The sequence below is a fragment of the Molothrus aeneus genome, chromosome 4 (genome assembly GCF_037042795.1).
Source record: "Molothrus aeneus isolate 106 chromosome 4, BPBGC_Maene_1.0, whole genome shotgun sequence".
NCBI classification, from domain to species: Eukaryota; Metazoa; Chordata; class Aves; order Passeriformes; family Icteridae; genus Molothrus; species Molothrus aeneus.
Window position 1 is genome coordinate 30,220,916 of NC_089649.1, and position 17,481 is coordinate 30,238,396.

Here is a 17,481-nt window from a genome sequence, read left to right on the forward strand (position 1 = left end):
TATACTACAAACTTCCTTATATCCTTTTTAATAAGCCTAAAAGGTTTTGTGCCCGAGGACTTACTAGCTGTGAAAGAAAGTCTCATGCCAAATTTGCATATATGTGCATTATTTTGACTAACATGTGATTTTGGGCACAGGACTTCTCTGTTTCTTTCCCTTCATGAATATATTCGGAATTTGGGTTATCTATTACATGTAAAGATCTATTTTTATCTCTAAAGAGCATCTTGCTGGGTACTTAAGAGGTTGAAACAATCTCCTTCTCTTTCAAGTGTAGATCTGCATTCCAATTACAATCTCAGATATAAGGTTTTAATGATTTTAAGGGATTAGTAATGGCATATGGAGATTTTTCCTTGCAGCATGTAGATTCATTTAGGGTGCTTTCCTCCAGCAAATAAACTTGTTGTTTGGTGATTTCCACTGAGTTTGTGTTTCAAGAGTGACCCTGTTCCCTGTTATGAAAAACATAACAGGGTTTTCACTAAAGAAAGTTTACACTTTCTTTAGCAGACCCTATGGGAAGACTAAGGATTGAGTTAGTGAGGGTAGTTGAACGCCTGTTTTTTTTGAGTTGTTTCATGGAGTCCATAAGAGAAACCCCAAAACTTCCTATTACACAGTACAAAGATGATGTTAGGACCAGTAATGATGTCCAGTGTTGTTCACAGGCTGCTGTTCTGACACTTTATGATAGAATAAAATGCTTTTAAATGAGCATTTTTATACAAAATATGTAAGACTAACAGCCATCTTTTAGGCAGTAAATTATTTGTGCATAAGAAAACAGAAGCTTTGTCTCAGAGCTTGGCTAATAAACGAGTTCAAGACTCAGTAAGATGTGCTTTGAGTTATGTTCCTGCTGCCATGTTTGAGTGCAGAGTTGTGCATTTTCCAGGTGATGGAGTTTTACTGCCAGTCCTGTGAGACAGCCATGTGCCGAGAGTGCACTGAGGGAGAACATGCAGAGCATCCCACAGTACCACTCAAGGATGTGGTGGAGCAACACAAGGCTTCCCTCCAAGTCCAATTGGATGCTGTCAACAAAAGGTATGGAGACTCCACTGACTGTTTTCCATTTTCAGTTTTATCACTGGCTTCCTGTGCTGACTGGGGTAGATGTTTTAATGTGCTGGTTCCATGGGTATTTACCTAGGAAATGGGGATAGTGAGGCTAGCATAAGGACAAAAATTCCATTGAGTGGGATGTACTGAGGGGTTAGCAAAAGGAGCAAAATATTCCTGTCTGTCTTTTACGAAACAGAGGCCATTAGAAATGCAAGTGTCGTGCAAAGAAGGAGCACAAAATTAAAATGCTAAGGAGGAAACTGCTGTCCAGTCATGAATTTAATGATAGCTAACTAAATAATGCTGGTTGTTAAAAAGACAGGTACAAACACTACGGTGGCAAAATGGCTTAAAAAAAAAAAAAGAAAAAAGTGGGATAAATCTTCTCGAGTAGATATACAGCATAAAGGACAGGATCCGAGGCCTCATTGTTGGCAATGCTTAAAGTCTAATGGATTTTCACAGGGGAGGACTGTGGCTTAGCCTTATTTTATCAGACCAGACCCACTGTGTGGTTATAAAAGGAATGAACTTACTTCTGGGAAAGGACCAAATTTAAAGACAGCCTGCTGATGAGAGGGTTTAATCAAAAGATACCAGGGCAAGGGCCAATGTTTAATGACTTTTGAAACAGCAATCTTTGTAATTTAATTCCTCCCTCAGGCTTCCAGAGATTGACTCAGCACTTCATTTTATATCTGAAATCATACACCAGTTAACCAACCAAAAGGCTAGCATCGTAGATGACATTCATTCCACTTTTGATGAACTCCAGAAGACTTTAAATGTGCGAAAGAGCGTGCTGCTCATGGAGCTGGAAGTGAATTATGGCCTTAAACACAAAGTAAGAGGTATTTTTTGTTTCAGTGAAAAGCTGTTAATTTAATCAGCCAGTTTTTACAAATGATGCAGGACGCCAGCTTGACAAATCATGTCTGAGATCCAGAGAACTTTGTTTTCCTGAAATCAGGTGCTGCAGAGCCTTGCTTGTGGGTGCTCAGCCTTATAAGATGACCATGAAGATACAGGCCAAACAATTTATTCTGAAGAACTGAGTAAGGCTGCCTGTTTTGCTTCAAAGCACTGTTTTCCTTTCCAGTGCCTGGTAACCTATTTCATGTCAGATGTCACCTGTTGGAATACAAAAAGATTAGAGGGACATCTCACTTTCTTAGGGGAATGAGGAGAGTAACAGATTGCAGAGCTGTATTCATTCTTTTACTTCCTATCTGGATGATTGATTCTGGGGGTTTTCCCCCTATATTGTCAACCAAGCTTCAGAGGAAGAAAACAGAAAACTGTACTTTTACAAAGCAAAGCCTGTAACATGGTGGGTAGAGATTTTGTTGAGGATTATTAGGTCTGAATCAGGATAATTAAAGAATTTAGTCCTTATTTTCCTGTGCATCAGTTCTCTGCTTTATAAAGAAAGATTTCTCCCTGAAAACTACCGTTAAGAGAAAATATCATCAATAACTGGAATTTCAAGAGTGCCATTAATGAGCAGCTTGAGCATCTCCAGATGTCTGAAGTGGAGGAATGCTGTGTTTCTGGATGTAGAATAGGCTTGAAAACATCATTAGAAAGGTGCCAAACTGCTGAGCCTGTGGAAATGGAGGAATTCTAACATATGCACAAGATACATACTTTTAGGAACATAGGGAGCCCAAAACCATTGGGGCACAGACTCTAGTCATCTCCAGAGCTAAGTAGCAGCTTACAGAAGTTTGAGCATCAATAATGTCAACTTAGATCCCAGGTTCATCTAAATGTATTCAAGATGTCACACTTCCATAGCAAGCAAATATATTCTGTATGTGTACAGAATCTACACAAAATAGAATATGATCTTAAATTATCTGATTATTGTTCAGAGATTTAAAATAATTTAATAACTGTGAACATTAGATAATCAAATTTTTATGAAATTGTACATAAGCAGTAAAAGAGGCATCTACCCTGTTTGTATAAAAAAAACCCAACTGAAATTGGATTTTACTTTTGAATGACTAGTAGTCCTGCAAAATACAACCATTCTGATCATATACTTTTAAAAAATGAAAAAAATGAAATGGCTACATTTTACAAAGAAAAAGTTGGCAGTTCAGTTTGTTGTCCAATGGACTGAAAGAGTGTAAAATGTAAAATACTCTATGTGCATTTAAAATAGTATTTATGTAAGGATTTAATATTTTTCATTTTTGTAATGAAAGAAAACTGTCTTAAGAAAGTATTGATTTTAAAAAATAGCTGGAAATTGTCTTTCTTTTAGTTTGTGGCCTATTAGCTGAAGCATATGGGGTTTCGTCATCCTGGGACCTTGTTGGCTATGCTCTCTTCTAACTTCTTATGTCTTTGAATGAAGACCAAACAGATTAGAAATGCCTTGTATTGCATCCTGAGAAGTTTCTATGTGCCTAGAAAAGCAGATGACTTGAAATTTCAGAGTATTCTTGAAATTTGTTTATTTGAAAAGATTTTGTGTTGCTATGACTTTCCTATATCAGTAACACATGAGTCTGGATTTTCTCCAGTGGGTGAAAAGTTCAAAGCTTTGGAAAATTCAGAAAAAAATACCTTTAGAATTCAGTGTCATTACATAGAGTGTCTCAGCAAGGGAAGAATATTTCGTAGCAAGAAATACATCCAGTCTTAAAGTTTACTTTACATCAATTGAACTGTTTCAAAAATATTTACTTTACAATGATGGTCAACAAAATAACTTCTCTAATCCACAGTCATATCTGTGCCATAGTTCTTCTATGTAGGAAAAACATAGCAACTGTGTGACTGGATACTTTCATTTAGGGATTTTATCAGTGGAGATTGTGAGGGGCAGCCGCAATGTTATCTTGACTATCATGAATGTCTCTGCTAGGTTGTCATAATTCAGGGATCTATTTCCAATTCATTGCAAAATTGTGTTTGTTTTTTTTTTTTAATGTTAGCCCTATTCCCAGCCCACACCTAGCAATTTTGAGGCCAATACTGTTTTAAGGATTTTAGGCTGAGGGCCAGAACTGACCCTATAATAGAAGCTCTTTCATAGTCTTAAATGTTGAGTGGCCACTTGCTGCCCACCAACATTTCTGGCTACTCAATCCAACTCTTTCCACTATCCGCAACCCATTCTGTATATTTTGCTTTCCTGCCTGCTGAAAGTGAGGAATCAATTTACCTTCTGCTAGGGAGATTTTTCCTTTCTTCACTTATTTAGTTCAGGAATCCCACTTTTCCTCAGGATGGATGTGCATCCAGGACTTGAGGCCTTCTTGTCCATCTCCATAGAGGATTAACCCCCAGATTCCCTTGGCTCTGAAGAAACAGTATCAAGAAGTTTCTTGCAGCCTCTCTTATTAATGGACCTCATGACTCCAAAATATCTCTGCTTCTGTGAACATAACTCAGTTCCAGTAATTATCTCATTAACTGTGACTGCTGAGAGTTAGATGGGGCAGGTTCAAATTTCTACATTTGTTGCTGGGTTTTTGCTGAAAAAATACCAAAACTGAACAACAACAACATCAAAAACCCAAAACAAAACAGAAAAAAAACCAAAACAAAACCAAAAAACCCAAAACCAAACAAGACAAGACAGGTAGGGCAATAATTCAATCTAGTGTGACAGTGGGTCTGTAAAGTCTTGAATCCCCAAACCAGGGTATTTTTTTGTGTTGCATCATTGTGTTCCAAATACTGGTTGGCGATCAGTGTGCTACTTCTTCTAAAATGAATGTTTAAATTAAACTGTAAAATAAGACAACATAAATTTGGTGTCTACAAAGACCTTTAGATGCTACATCTTCCTGGGATAGCTCTTCCTGGGATAGCTAGTAACATGATGCTAATCTGGTGTTTGGTAATGCACACAGGTCCTCCAGACACAGCTGGATACCTTACTAGAAGGACAGGAAAGCATTAAAAGCTGCAGCAACTTTACAGCCCAAGCCCTCAACCATGGCACTGAAACCGAAGTGCTGCTGGTGAAGAAGCAGATGAGTGACAAGCTGAACGAACTGGCCGAGAGGGACTTCCCGCTGCAGCCCCGAGAAAACGATCAGTTGGACTTCATAGTGGAAACAGAAGGCCTGAAGAAGTCCATTCACAACCTGGGCACTATTTTAACCACCAATGCTGTTGCCTCTGAAACAGTTGCCACCGGTGAGGGACTGAGGCAGACGGTGATCGGACAGCCCATGTCCGTTACTATCACAACCAAGGATAAGGATGGGGAGCTCTGTAAATCTGGGAATGCTTACCTCACTGCTGAACTGAGCACGCCTGATGGGAGCGTAGCAGATGGAGAAATACTTGACAACAAAAACGGCACTTACGAATTTTTGTATACTGTTCAGAAAGAAGGGGACTTCACTTTGTCACTGAGACTTTATGATCAACATATCAAGGGCAGCCCGTTCAAACTTAAAGTGGTCAGGTCAGCAGATGTGTCTCCTACCACTGAAGGGGTTAAGAGACGTGTTAAATCTCCAGGCAGTGGTCATGTGAAGCAGAAAGCTGTGAAAAGACCTGCGAGCATGTACAGCACTGGCAAAAGAAAAGAGAATCCCATTGAAGATGATTTGATCTTCAGAATAGGTAGGTGACTCGGCTGCCTGTTGACATACTTAAAAATAGTTCAGGGAAACTGAATGAAAAAGTTTAGTTATTATAAAGCTAAAGCTGTGAGTAGAGCAACCTGATAATACTGCTAGGCCTCCTGACTTTTGTTTATATGTACATTTTGGAAGTACACACTTCCAAAAATAGTTTGCAGCAAATATTTAATTGGGATATCAGTTGAGAAATGCATACATTTGATTTGGGATATTTTAAAAATTGTTAATATTCATATTGCAAAGCTTTTGGTATGGATTAAAGTAATTTCAGCTTGTAATTTCAGCTTCTGTATCCCTTGCTTCTTGTGAGCATTTCTGGCTTGACTACCAAATAGTGGTATAGTTTTTTTGGTAGTGGTGCTGTTTGTTAGGTGTTTTTTGGTTTTTGTTAAACTACTCTCTCTAACACACCATAAACTCTAGAAGTCTTAAATGTTTTCCCAGAAGTGCAGAGCCTTTTAGTTCTGTTGTGATGCAACCATGACCATGTGCTTTCTTTTTGAGTTCTACCTTCTCCCCTTCTTCACCACTCAAAACAGAAAGATGTATTTCATTAGAACAAGACCTATGCATGGCTCAGAGCTTTTTCTCCATGAAATGTCTTGGAATGTCCACATTTGGGATATATGGATCACTATAAAATAGAAAAAACAGAGCTGAGAGTAATATTTTGTGTTCAGTTTTCAGCCACTCATTTCACAGAATGACCCTACGTAGAGATATTCCTCTAGGCTTCTGTGGGCTTATGCATGCAGTGTCTAAAACGTCACAGGTGTAATGCTCTAGGGTTTTACATTCTTCCAAAAGGTGCAAAATTATTGAGACAGGTAAAACTTCTGATGTTTTCACAAGGATTGCTTTCATGGAGTTCATTTACTTCCAGTTTCAGCTCACTTTAAAAAGTTAAGGTTTGGTTCATTTGTTGATGAGGTAATGTAAAGAGCTTATCACTGTTCTCCAACACTACTGTGTATCTCTGTTTTGAACCCATTGTTGAATTCTTCCAATGGCTCTTGCCAAATCTGGATCTGTGTTTCTAGCTAGCTAAGATAAATCTTCTGTTTGGCCTGCCAGAAGCTCGTACAGCTGTGTTGGAGAATCACACTGTAATATTCCTCTGGGCATCCAAGTCTGTGGAGTGTGCTGTTGTATGTATGCTGATGTATGGGCTTTTATGCACAAGTAAATTGATCAGCTGCTAGCAGGGGATTGTTCTCCTGCTAGTACTAACAAGAGATAGCATTAATGCAACATTAGTGCACTTTGTTCATGGGGATGTGTGCATTGTATTTTCTGCCAATGCTGTGTTATTTGTGGCTTATAAAATGGCATGTGGATCTCTTCAGACATTCCAAGGTCAAATTACTGACTACACATTCATACATTCATTCATGTAATTTATTATTTACAAGAGCAGAGTATTTTCTGCATTCTCTTTTTCTCTCTCAATAATTTATATCCTGAACTTATTATTCTTTTTAAACAGGTGTAATCTCTAAGAGTGTGTCCATGCAGATCTGCATAGGATGTCCTTAGTCTATACAAATGCAAACAAGAATGATGTTCTTATGATAATCTAGAAAATAATTATTGCCCAATGGTTTTGCTACCTCTACAACTGCAACTGGTAGGAAGCACTAAAGTGAGAGGGGAAGTCTTTCTTTCATTACCCTGCTTTTGTGCCTTAGACTCATGCTGAGCAGAGGTGAGGGATGTTCACAGTGCCATTCCCCCAGTGCCACTTCCACCTCCCCTGGTAAATCTCTTCCATGTCCTTCCAAGAAGGGTTGAGAGGCATGGTTGTCATCAGCTGGTCTGTCCAGGACCCCATCTTGTGTTCTAGCTCTGCCATGCTGTGCTGTGTGCCTTAGTATTTTTTCCCTTCTGGCACTTTTCATGACTGGGTTCTTTGACACCATTTAGCAGTAGTGGTGCTATTTCCCACTTTAACTGCTTTTTCCTCTTCATTTACTTATATTTGGAATTGGCATCAGATGCAGCCAGATGGAGAGTTGGCCCTCTGCTAGAAAGTTCAATTTTCCAATTTTCCTTTTCCTCAGACTGTTTAGTTGTCTGTTCAGTCATGTAACTGCGCATCTAAGTTTAGCTGGTATGTTAGCGTGTAAAAAAATTTCCTTTAACAGAACTTCTGTCAACCTCCTTACTAGGTGTGAACGGCATCTTCTGGTCTGTTATAAATGCTGAAAGCAAATATAAGTCTTACTGTGAATTTATTCCACATTAAAAATAAACTCACAAACAAGGTCTGTGTAATCATAGCTTTAGTGCAGTTTAAAAGCAGGCTTAGAGGGAGCAAAGGGATTCTTGATTGGGCGTTTCACAGAATCACAAAAGAAATAAGGTTGGAAGGGCCCACATTTGGGTCACCTGGTCCAGCCTTCCTGCTGTAGAAATAGGGATGCCTAGTAATGGGAAAATAGACTTTACTTTTCCCATTTATTAGCTTCAATCCCTCTGATGCTCATTGTGAGCTCTATGGGGATGTGGTGGTCAGTGTGGAATTTTGCCAGGCCTCCATTGCATTGCATTGCAGTCATACCTGTACTGGACAGGGAGGGCAGAGCTCTCGATACCGCATTGCTGGCAAAGCTCCCAGTGTTGTTCTGATGTGCTAACAACAGACACCTGGCCTGGATTTGGCTCTTGTTATTTGAGGTTTGGCTGCTGTGGCAGCAAAGAATTTCTGATTTGTGCTTACCCCTAGGTTTGTGCACACCTGTCTGTGGTGACAGAGTCTCTGAGCAGGGCTTGGAGGTGGTCTTGGCCAAGCTTTTAGGGCAGATGCTGTGTAAAGCAAATTAACACAAACCAGTCCATCTTCACTACCAACAGTGTGTGGGCATATCTGCCAGAGTTCCTACTGAATTACTCATTCCTCTTTAAAGGTTATAAACAATGTGCCTTCAACAACAGACTGATTTTAAAACTTAAGGTTATTTGGGAACTTGAATTAGAAAGACTGACATTCATTGTACAGCAAACGCATAGGGTTAACAATTCAGTGCAGTTTTACTACAGAGACTTTTGTGCTTCAGCTGCATCTATTATGAGAAGAGACATCACAGCCTCATAATGTGTAAGATTTGACTAAATATCTTTTGGCACTCTGGGGAAAAAAAGAAAGGAAGCTGGGAAAAAAGAAAGCTCCTTGATGCCTATGTCTATGCAGTATGTATGTAGACCTTTCCATGCTGTTTATTTTTGCCCTTTTTTTTTTCTGTACCACATAGGAAGGAGTTCAAGAAGAATTACTTGAAGTGCTGTAGGCAGGAAAGAAATGGTACCTACATGACAGGTTATGGCCCCTCACAACCTCTTAAGTCTTCCCAATAATTTGTAATATTTCTGCAGTTTGATTTTGTCTCTCTGAATCTATTCCCTTCCTGCTGGAGGCACTGACGTGTTTTTCTTTGTGTTTTAGGAAGCTGGGGAATCTAGGTTAGCAAGCAGGGGGGTTGTTATTCATATTAGTAAAACTTGGAAAGCAAAAAACACTCCTTCTCTTAGTATGAGCACCAAAAATATACATTATACAAGTTTGTTCAGATTCCCAGGACTTAAAGAGCATATTCTTATTACAGTTATGTGATGTTATTTTAACATCTCCTGTCAGTGTTGATGGGCTTTTAGATTATTTTTTTCTTCTTTTTGGTGAGACTCAGTATAACATCTATTGCTAAAGAGTAAAAGATTGGAATTATGAAGCATTTTATGTGTGCTAGAATCATCTTGAGCAGAAAATGCACACTTTCTTTGCTGAAAGCTAAACTAATTCCTTTGTGCAGCCTATGCTCAGTAATTCCAGAAGGAATTAGATAGGGTTAAAACAAATCTGATCATTACCTGTATACAAAAATGGTATAAAAGGAGATATTCCACAGGCCACAGATCTGCTTCCCAATTACTGGGTTCAGTCTTCTCCTTTTGAAATCTCTCCTGTTTTTCCCAGTCCCCAGCAGCTTGCAGTAAAATCTCTGTCTTTTCGTCTTTTGTGCCCTGCAGTAGCTCAGAACAGCAGGGAGATAAAGCTGGGAAACGATGGGCACAAAAGATGCAGCCTCTCATCTGTTAACCAGGCTGCTTGGGAAACTCTGGAATGAGGCTCCTACTGGTTCCAGCCTTGTGCAATTGAAATGTTGATGCCTCTCTAAGCTAAGGAGAGATGGGTGACTGCCCATGATGGAGAGAAGACAAAATATGAAATGCCTTGATACAGAAGGGTGGTATCTTGCAGTAAAAGATTTGCTGAAGACTCTCTCTTAGGCAGGTATGTTCATAAGGAAGGAATTTCTGCTTACAGAGGGGAGCTATCATCCTTTGGTACTGCAGAGTCAGTAGCAAAAGCCTGCTATTCCGGAGGCTGACATGCTTTCCTACAGGCTTTCCTCTTATCATCTGAAATGCTTGTGCTTGGCTTCAGATCTCTGCTGGCATAGTGAATTATTCAAAATGGAAAGTTCAAAGTTATCTGATTTCCTCTTGAACATACATAAGGAAGTAAGCTTTCTTCTGCAGAGGAATTTCTGCCATTGCAGAGGGGACTGTCTAAGGGCCTGTATGCAGATAAGGAGCTAGGTAATAGGTTTAACAGCTGCAAAGTGCTAGTTACAAGGACATTGCATGGAGCTGAATTTCATCTACACACTGTGCTAATGTATTGCTATTTCTTATACTTATTGTGAAATGTGACTATGGCGTTCCTGGGTAATTTCTTCAGTTTTTCCTTTGATGTATATTTAAAGGTTCCACTGAAGAATGCTCTGAGTAACTTTTTATACAGGTGTCTCTTATCTTTAAAAACAAAATTCCTTGACTTTCAAGAACATTTTTCTAAGGCTAAAGAGCATACATTCTATAAAGTTTGTGTTAGTTAGTTCCAGATGCTCTAGCTTATGCCTCCTCTTTTCTAACAAATGTTTTCCCTTTACTCTCAGTAGTAAAAGGAATGTTTCTCTCTTTTCATCCATTCTCTTTGGCTAAGAAGCAAGAAGGAAATTTATCATTAGCATATGGTGGAAAAAAATTGCTGCATGCATCCCTCAGGCACTGCTTATTAAAAGAATAAACAGAAATGGCTCAAGTGTGGGTAATGTAATTGGTATGTAACTCACTATTCCCTGAATATGTACTTTTCCCTTGCAGTACAAAAACTAGAAGCATTTGCCTTGTTTAGAGGATGAAGCGGGTGGAGTTGACGAAAATAAGTCTTGAAACAAAGGAACATTCCTGCAGCACTGAGTGCAGAGAAATTAAATGTTACTTGTTAGCTAGTGACAGGAAATATGCATCCCACAGCCATCACCACAGAAGAAAGAAGGGTTGTTACAAGCGTTCACATCCCTGATGAAAGCTAAATACAAATTAGATAGAGCTGATATATATGTCTTAAATTAAGCGTCACAGTCAGAACAGTTTAATCACTGCGCTCCACAATATTTTGGACTGACTAAAATGAAATACAAGTTTTTCAGTTAAAACCATATATTGGAACCAATTACTGGCAGATACACAGCCAGTGAATGCCTGTAAAAATATTTCACCAGGAAAAACAGCACTGTATCCATGTCTTGGAAAGGACAGCTTGTAGAGTTGGTGGTTGTTTGCTGAGCTCTTTTTGTGCTGCTTCATTTATTATGAATAACCTTGGAGTCCAAGATCATAGCTGGAGTATTTTCTAAGGACCCCTGAGCCTCCTTTACAAACAAATCAGGAATTTGGTTCCTGTTCCTGTGTTCCAGGTGTAATTTGGACCAGCCACTTTGGAGCCGATCTTTTAAGGACACCAGTTTGCTCTGTGATTCCCCTTGGAATGTCTCAGAACAAACATCTAATGAACCATCTAAACTTAATGAACTTTTGTGGAAAAATTGACATTTTACAACTCCTTATCACCTTAAGCCACTGGACAAAAGACTTACAGTTTTATGTAACACACAAGTGCATTTATGGGTTAAAATGAGACTTGTGTGTGTGGGAACACTGCTTTATTAGAACAATCCAAGGTCTCTCCAGAAGCATTCAGTCTCCAGGTGTTGGTCTTCATTAGCTCACAAGTCCAATCCATTCAAAGCTAGTTCTTCATCTGAATCTCCCTACCAAAGGAATCTTTGAAGCCTATGACTACAAACTGTATATAAGGGAATAGGAAACTTCCCTGTCTTGAAACAGCTCCATCCAAATTGATGTGTTCTATCCAACCTTTGTGATTTCACTGAGGAGACTTAGCTAAAACCGTGTCATCTGTCCAGGTTCTTATCTTAGCCCCTCTCTGTATGTTCCCATGTACTCACCCTTTCAGTAGAATAAAAATCTGCAGTTTAAAAAAGTCCATTACTTATGTTAAAACCTTTTACTGCTTCCCTCATGCAAGAGGCAATTTGTGAGCACTGATTTAGGAAGTCTGAAGAGGCAATTAATGTTGATGGGGGCTTGGGTGACACATGATGAAGAGTGAGAACAGTCCCTTAAACAAAATCCTGTCTTGTCAATAGAATTGTCTATCTGTTACTGAGAGGGTTCTTTGAAGTTGTAGCAGTGAGAAGAACTCTTCAAAATAGAAATCCTTTGATCAGAAATGTAATAATTGCATGTGCTGGCATTTGGGTCCTAACTGATTAGTCCTGTCTAACCTGATTTCTTATGTGCTTTGTGTTCAATTTTAGGCACCAAAGGAAGAAATAAAGGGGAATTTACAAATCTTCAAGGTGTAGCTGCATCTACAAATGGAAAAATATTAATAGCAGACAGTAACAACCAGTGTGTGCAGGTATGAGAATATTTCAGTGTTTTTCTCCTTGCCCCCACACCTCTCCCTTTTTTGTAGCCTCAGAAAGACACATTTTGTACAATTCAGTTGATGTAGAAAATACAAAGGAAACGTAATTTATTATCCATTTACTTTCCATCTTCTTGACCTGCAGCTATCTTTTTCAGATCTATACTATATCTAGTATATCATCAGAGTTTAGTTCCCTTCCTTATGATGTTTGGCAATGAATGAAAAAAAAAGTTGTGCAATAATCTGGAAAAATGCCCTTCTGTAAATATAATTCTACATTGTAAATTTTATCACTCTCATGTTTTCAAATGTAAATCTAGAGCATGGTGCCACAAGTATAATTTTTTAGGAAGTACAAATAGAAAAAAAAGCATATAGATATCATTTTCAAGTGGCTTTTAGTCTATTTAACTGACTTCTCTTTCTGATATCATAATCAAATCTTTCCTGTGGTAGCACCCTGACACCCATAATTTCTTGGCTTCTGTAAAGAATTGTGAAAATCAAGTTATATTTTTTCTTTTGCTTGCCATCTATCCTTTTTACCATTACCAATTCGTCATCACTCTCCAGGCTGCTCATGTGGTAGCAATGAACACGGCAGCAGCAGCAGCGTGTCGCTTGTTCTTGTATGGGAGAACCAGCAAGCCACATGCCATGAGAACTCATTTCCAGGCTTTTGCAAAGAGACAGAATCAAATATTCATCAGCACCCTCATGCTTTGTAATATGCAGCCTCTTCAGAAGAACTTCAGTGTCTAGTTACCTGGCTTGGGGACACAAGGACATATTCCTATGTTTTCTACAGTCTTAGCACTCTGTGCCTCAGTTTCCTCATTTCTAGTAAGGAAATAATGCCATTCCTTCCCCACTGAGAGAGATATTGTGAAGCTAATTAATGTTTGTGAAGTACTTTGAGTTCACTGAAAAAACAGTGCAATGAGGTTTTCTTTTTTTTGAAATTAGGGTCTTCTAAAATTAGATATATTACTTTCAAATATGGACTGTGTAAAAGTGGTTCATGTTCCCAGCTCTCTTCCTGATTACAGTGTTGATTAGTGACTTGCTAAATCTAAGCTCCAAGAAATAGGTGATGGTCATATGTGGACATAATTTTAAAATCCCTGTTTTCTATTACAGATATTTTCCAATGATGGTCAGTTCAAAAGCCGTTTTGGCATACGAGGAAGGTCTCCTGGCCAGCTGCAGCGGCCAACAGGAGTGGCTGTGCATCCCAGTGGTGACATCATTATTGCAGACTATGATAACAAATGGGTTAGCATATTCTCATCAGATGGAAAATTTAAGGTACGAGTTACTATGTGAACTCTCCTGAGCTTTCTCTGTCTTACAAAGGAATGCAAAGTAACATTATTTTTCAAGAAACTACATCGTTTGGCTGTAGCTTAGTCTAAATTCCATTGTTGTGATGTGACCTGACCCAGCCACATGGTATAATTAATAGGAGGAGATCACAGCAGTAATGCTAATGTTACACCAAGCAGAGACAACATGTTCCATACTGCTTGCTTAGATGTCTTTCTGTTACTTATGGTCGAGCACAGCAAGTGCCAGCAAGGCTAGTTGGACTAGCTCAACAACCTTCATATCATTAGTACTCTGATTGTGCAGAAGGGTGTGTGCAGATACGTGTATGCACACAGACAAACACAAAATCTTACAAGGAGTACATGAAGCTCTTCAGTGACATATGGAGGAGAAAAAGAAGGTAGCAGACTGATGATGACTTCCTCTTTTATTCCATACTTCTCAGCAAATATAGTGTATAATTTCTGTATGATCCTGTTGGTAATATAAGCAAGGAAGAGTAACCCAGTTTCAGTGCTACAGCATAAACAGGAGTGTTCTACCTGGTGTGTTGTGCACTGAAAAAACTGAAAGACAATAATGATGTTGTAGGTTTCAGAAATCAAAAATTCTAAGGAAACAACTTCATATTTTCATAGCAACTCTGATCCCTTTAATGGGAATAAAATAAGACAGCAGCTACTACACTACATTGATGATTTCCACCCTGCAACATTTATTTCACTTGGGTTCAGGTGTGGTTCTAGAGAGAATTAAAGATTTCCTTGATTTGGTGCTGGTCTCTGAATGCATGATACCAAGTCTGGTGATGCACATTAGAGAGAGCCACCTCTGGCAGAGGTTAGCTGTACTCACTGGTGATACGGTTAATAGACCTGGAGGGAAATTTCTACCGTAGTTACTTAGTTCTGGAGTCCTGCATTGGGCAGATATGGCCTGTTTGGCTAATCTTCTGGCAGCCTAGTAGCCAAAAAGCTCAGGTTCTGAGCTGCTCATGTGTGCAGCAAGAAATGGCCTTTCTCCAAATAGTCTTTGCAAAGAGACAATTGCAAATAGGTAACTGTACTTGCGTAGTCCTCAGTGACCTCCATCTGAGAAACCAGTGTGTACGCTTCTAGAAGTATCCAGATCATGTATAGACTTCAAGCTAAAGTAAAGCAATACTAAAATGTAATGCAAGTGTTAAAAAAAATACAAATTGTTTGCATTTGCAGAGAGGATGTGATTTTAGTTGTCAAGTAATTTTGAAAATGTATAGCTACACAGGAAAACCTTGGTTTTGGCTGAAGTTCTTAAATTAAATGAAAACACCAAAACAAACCCAAAGAAATATGTAATTTAGTTAAGAATCCAAATATTCTGATTATCCTAGGTATGTTTTAAATATTTATTAACATCCTTAATGTGAACTGGACACAGAACATGGAGGGCTTGTTTTCCTGCCTTCTTAAGATATGCTGTTAGTCCAGCATTTTGGATGGTGCCAGCTCTGGAGAAGCCAGAATGCTGTATGTGATATACTACCAGCAGGGAGACAGGTATTGGAAAAAAAAAAATTATTAATGTAGTTCCTCTGATGCGAAGCCGAGATTTGTTTTCAGTCAATGTTTTCATTGGATTGCAAAAAATGCAAAAGCTGTGTGATGTTGGCATTGTTTGCGTGGTTAATACAAATTAATGCATCAGACTTCATAGCTCTTGGGACTAGAATGATTAAATGAGAGACGGAACATCAATTGTTTAAAATACTATTTTTAGATTGAATGCAATAAGCCATATTTATGAGAGGAAAAATAAATGTTTGTAGAAGTATTTTTTTATACAGAGGTTAGGCATAAGCACATAAGTGCAGGAGCTGGGTGGAGGGCAGGTGGCAGAGCATGTGCATGGGGACAGCAGGAGCGAGGCAGTGGGAACACTGGGATGGAGACACGGACAGGCACTGGGCACAGGGCCACACTGAGGAGCTCTAATGCGAGTAGGGGTCCTGTATTGGTGCAGCACTGGTTCAGGGGATCCTGTACTGCACAGTGTAGCTGGAGAGCTGGGCTGGGGAGGAGGGGTGCAGGTGGAGTGAGCACAGGGCGTGGGGAAACTGTGGGGGGACACACACAGGGTTGGGAGGTCATGCCCACCGAGGGTGAGGCTGTGATATGGGGACAGTCAGTGCCATGAAGGGATGGGACTTGTATTGGGCATGATGGTGTAGGACTGGGAATTGGACTCGATGATCCTTTTGGGTCCCTTCCAACTCAGGATATTATTCTGTGATGGGATTAAATAAAATATAATGGAAGCACAGAACAAATAAAATATAATGGAAGCACAGAACATAGATGTAACAGATCTAGCCTGTGGGAATCTGGGCAAAGCCTTGTAATTTTTTGTGTGTTGGCAGTGGTAATTCTTACGGGGGCCTGGTCAGATTAAATTGGGCAGCACTTGCTAAAATAACAGAGAGAGAGAAAGGGATAATGGCATTTGCCTTCAAAGGACTGTGCCTGCAAGTCATTGTGTAATTCCTCTGATGCAGGTGGCCTGCTAATTGTTAACTCAGCAATATCAGGGGGCTGTTTTGAGCTTAATCTAACTATTTTTGATGTTGTCCCCTTCCTTCTGTATTTACTTACTCTCCCTTAGTGGAATTTTAATAGTCATGTGAGCCATAAGGCAAATTTCCCTGGAGCCAGGCCCAGGCATGTCCCTGATTACACCACTGGACTGACTCCCCTTGGCAACCTCCACTGCCAGGCAGAAACGTGTCACCTTCCTTAGTTCTGGCAGCTACAGAGTTCTGTTTTCTCAAGGCTGTAATTTACATAAATGCAGAGGTGGGCAAACTCTAATCTAAGGTTGCACCAAAACATGAGCTTCTTCACATGAACAGCTGTACTATCCTGGATATGATAAAGACTCAGACTGGGTCTTAGGATTTGGGGCTTCTATTTCTGGCTATGCCACAGATCTCATGGGTGACTAGTGATCTTCCATTTCACTTCCCAGTGCTTTATTTTCTTCATCTGTAACAGGCAGATAACAGTGCTGGCTTCCTCTGTCAAATATTCTGAAATTGCTAAGAAAGCTGTTGCAGTTGCTAGCTGTAGCTAGCAATTTCTTTGATACAGCACTAGGCTAAGGAGAGAAAGCATGGTGAAGCAGCTGTACCAGCTCCTCACCAAGTGGTGTTCAAACCTGATGAAGGAACTGGACAACAGAGCCAAGAGAATGATTTGTGTTCCTCTGAGGATTGTTTTCTTTCTAGACTCAAAGAGCTGTATATAAGATGACAAGCTTGTTGTCAACCAAACAGGGCTCTGCAAGTCAAGTTAAGATCAAATTTAGATAAGTGGGAAAAGAGGAAATATTTTATATGTCAGACTTCTTCCTTGTCTCACTAGTAGAATTAAGGAAAGAGCTGTCTGAAGCTGGTTCCATGTACTGATGGGAATGGGTAGTATGGTTAAATGGTCACAGTTGAATTTTGACAGTCAGATGAATGATAAATCCACTTATTGTGTGATATTGCAAAGTGTGACAAGGTTGTATCTCCTTAATAGAGAAGTTCTCAAACAGGAAAAGATGGTTTGTTGAAAGTTTTTAATTAATCCCTGACAATCTTGAACATTTCAGACAGCAACAAGCATGGTAAAGTTAAACTTAGCCCTA

General features: G+C 39.4%; 1 protein-coding gene across 9 annotated transcripts in view; it reads left to right on the forward strand.

The window, feature by feature from the left end:
- The window catches only part of TRIM2 (tripartite motif containing 2), an 87,370-nt gene that overhangs the window by 56,953 nt on the left and 12,936 nt on the right, over nt 1-17,481 (forward strand). For all 9 annotated transcript variants that reach the window (XM_066548189.1, XM_066548190.1, XM_066548188.1 and 6 more), the window contains 5 exons: nt 902-1,053; nt 1,735-1,915; nt 4,944-5,667; nt 12,371-12,474; nt 13,627-13,794. In XM_066548189.1, coding sequence (XP_066404286.1) covers nt 902-1,053; nt 1,735-1,915; nt 4,944-5,667; nt 12,371-12,474; nt 13,627-13,794 — 1,329 coding nt within the window. The remainder of the gene's footprint in view (nt 1-901; nt 1,054-1,734; nt 1,916-4,943; nt 5,668-12,370; nt 12,475-13,626; nt 13,795-17,481) is intronic.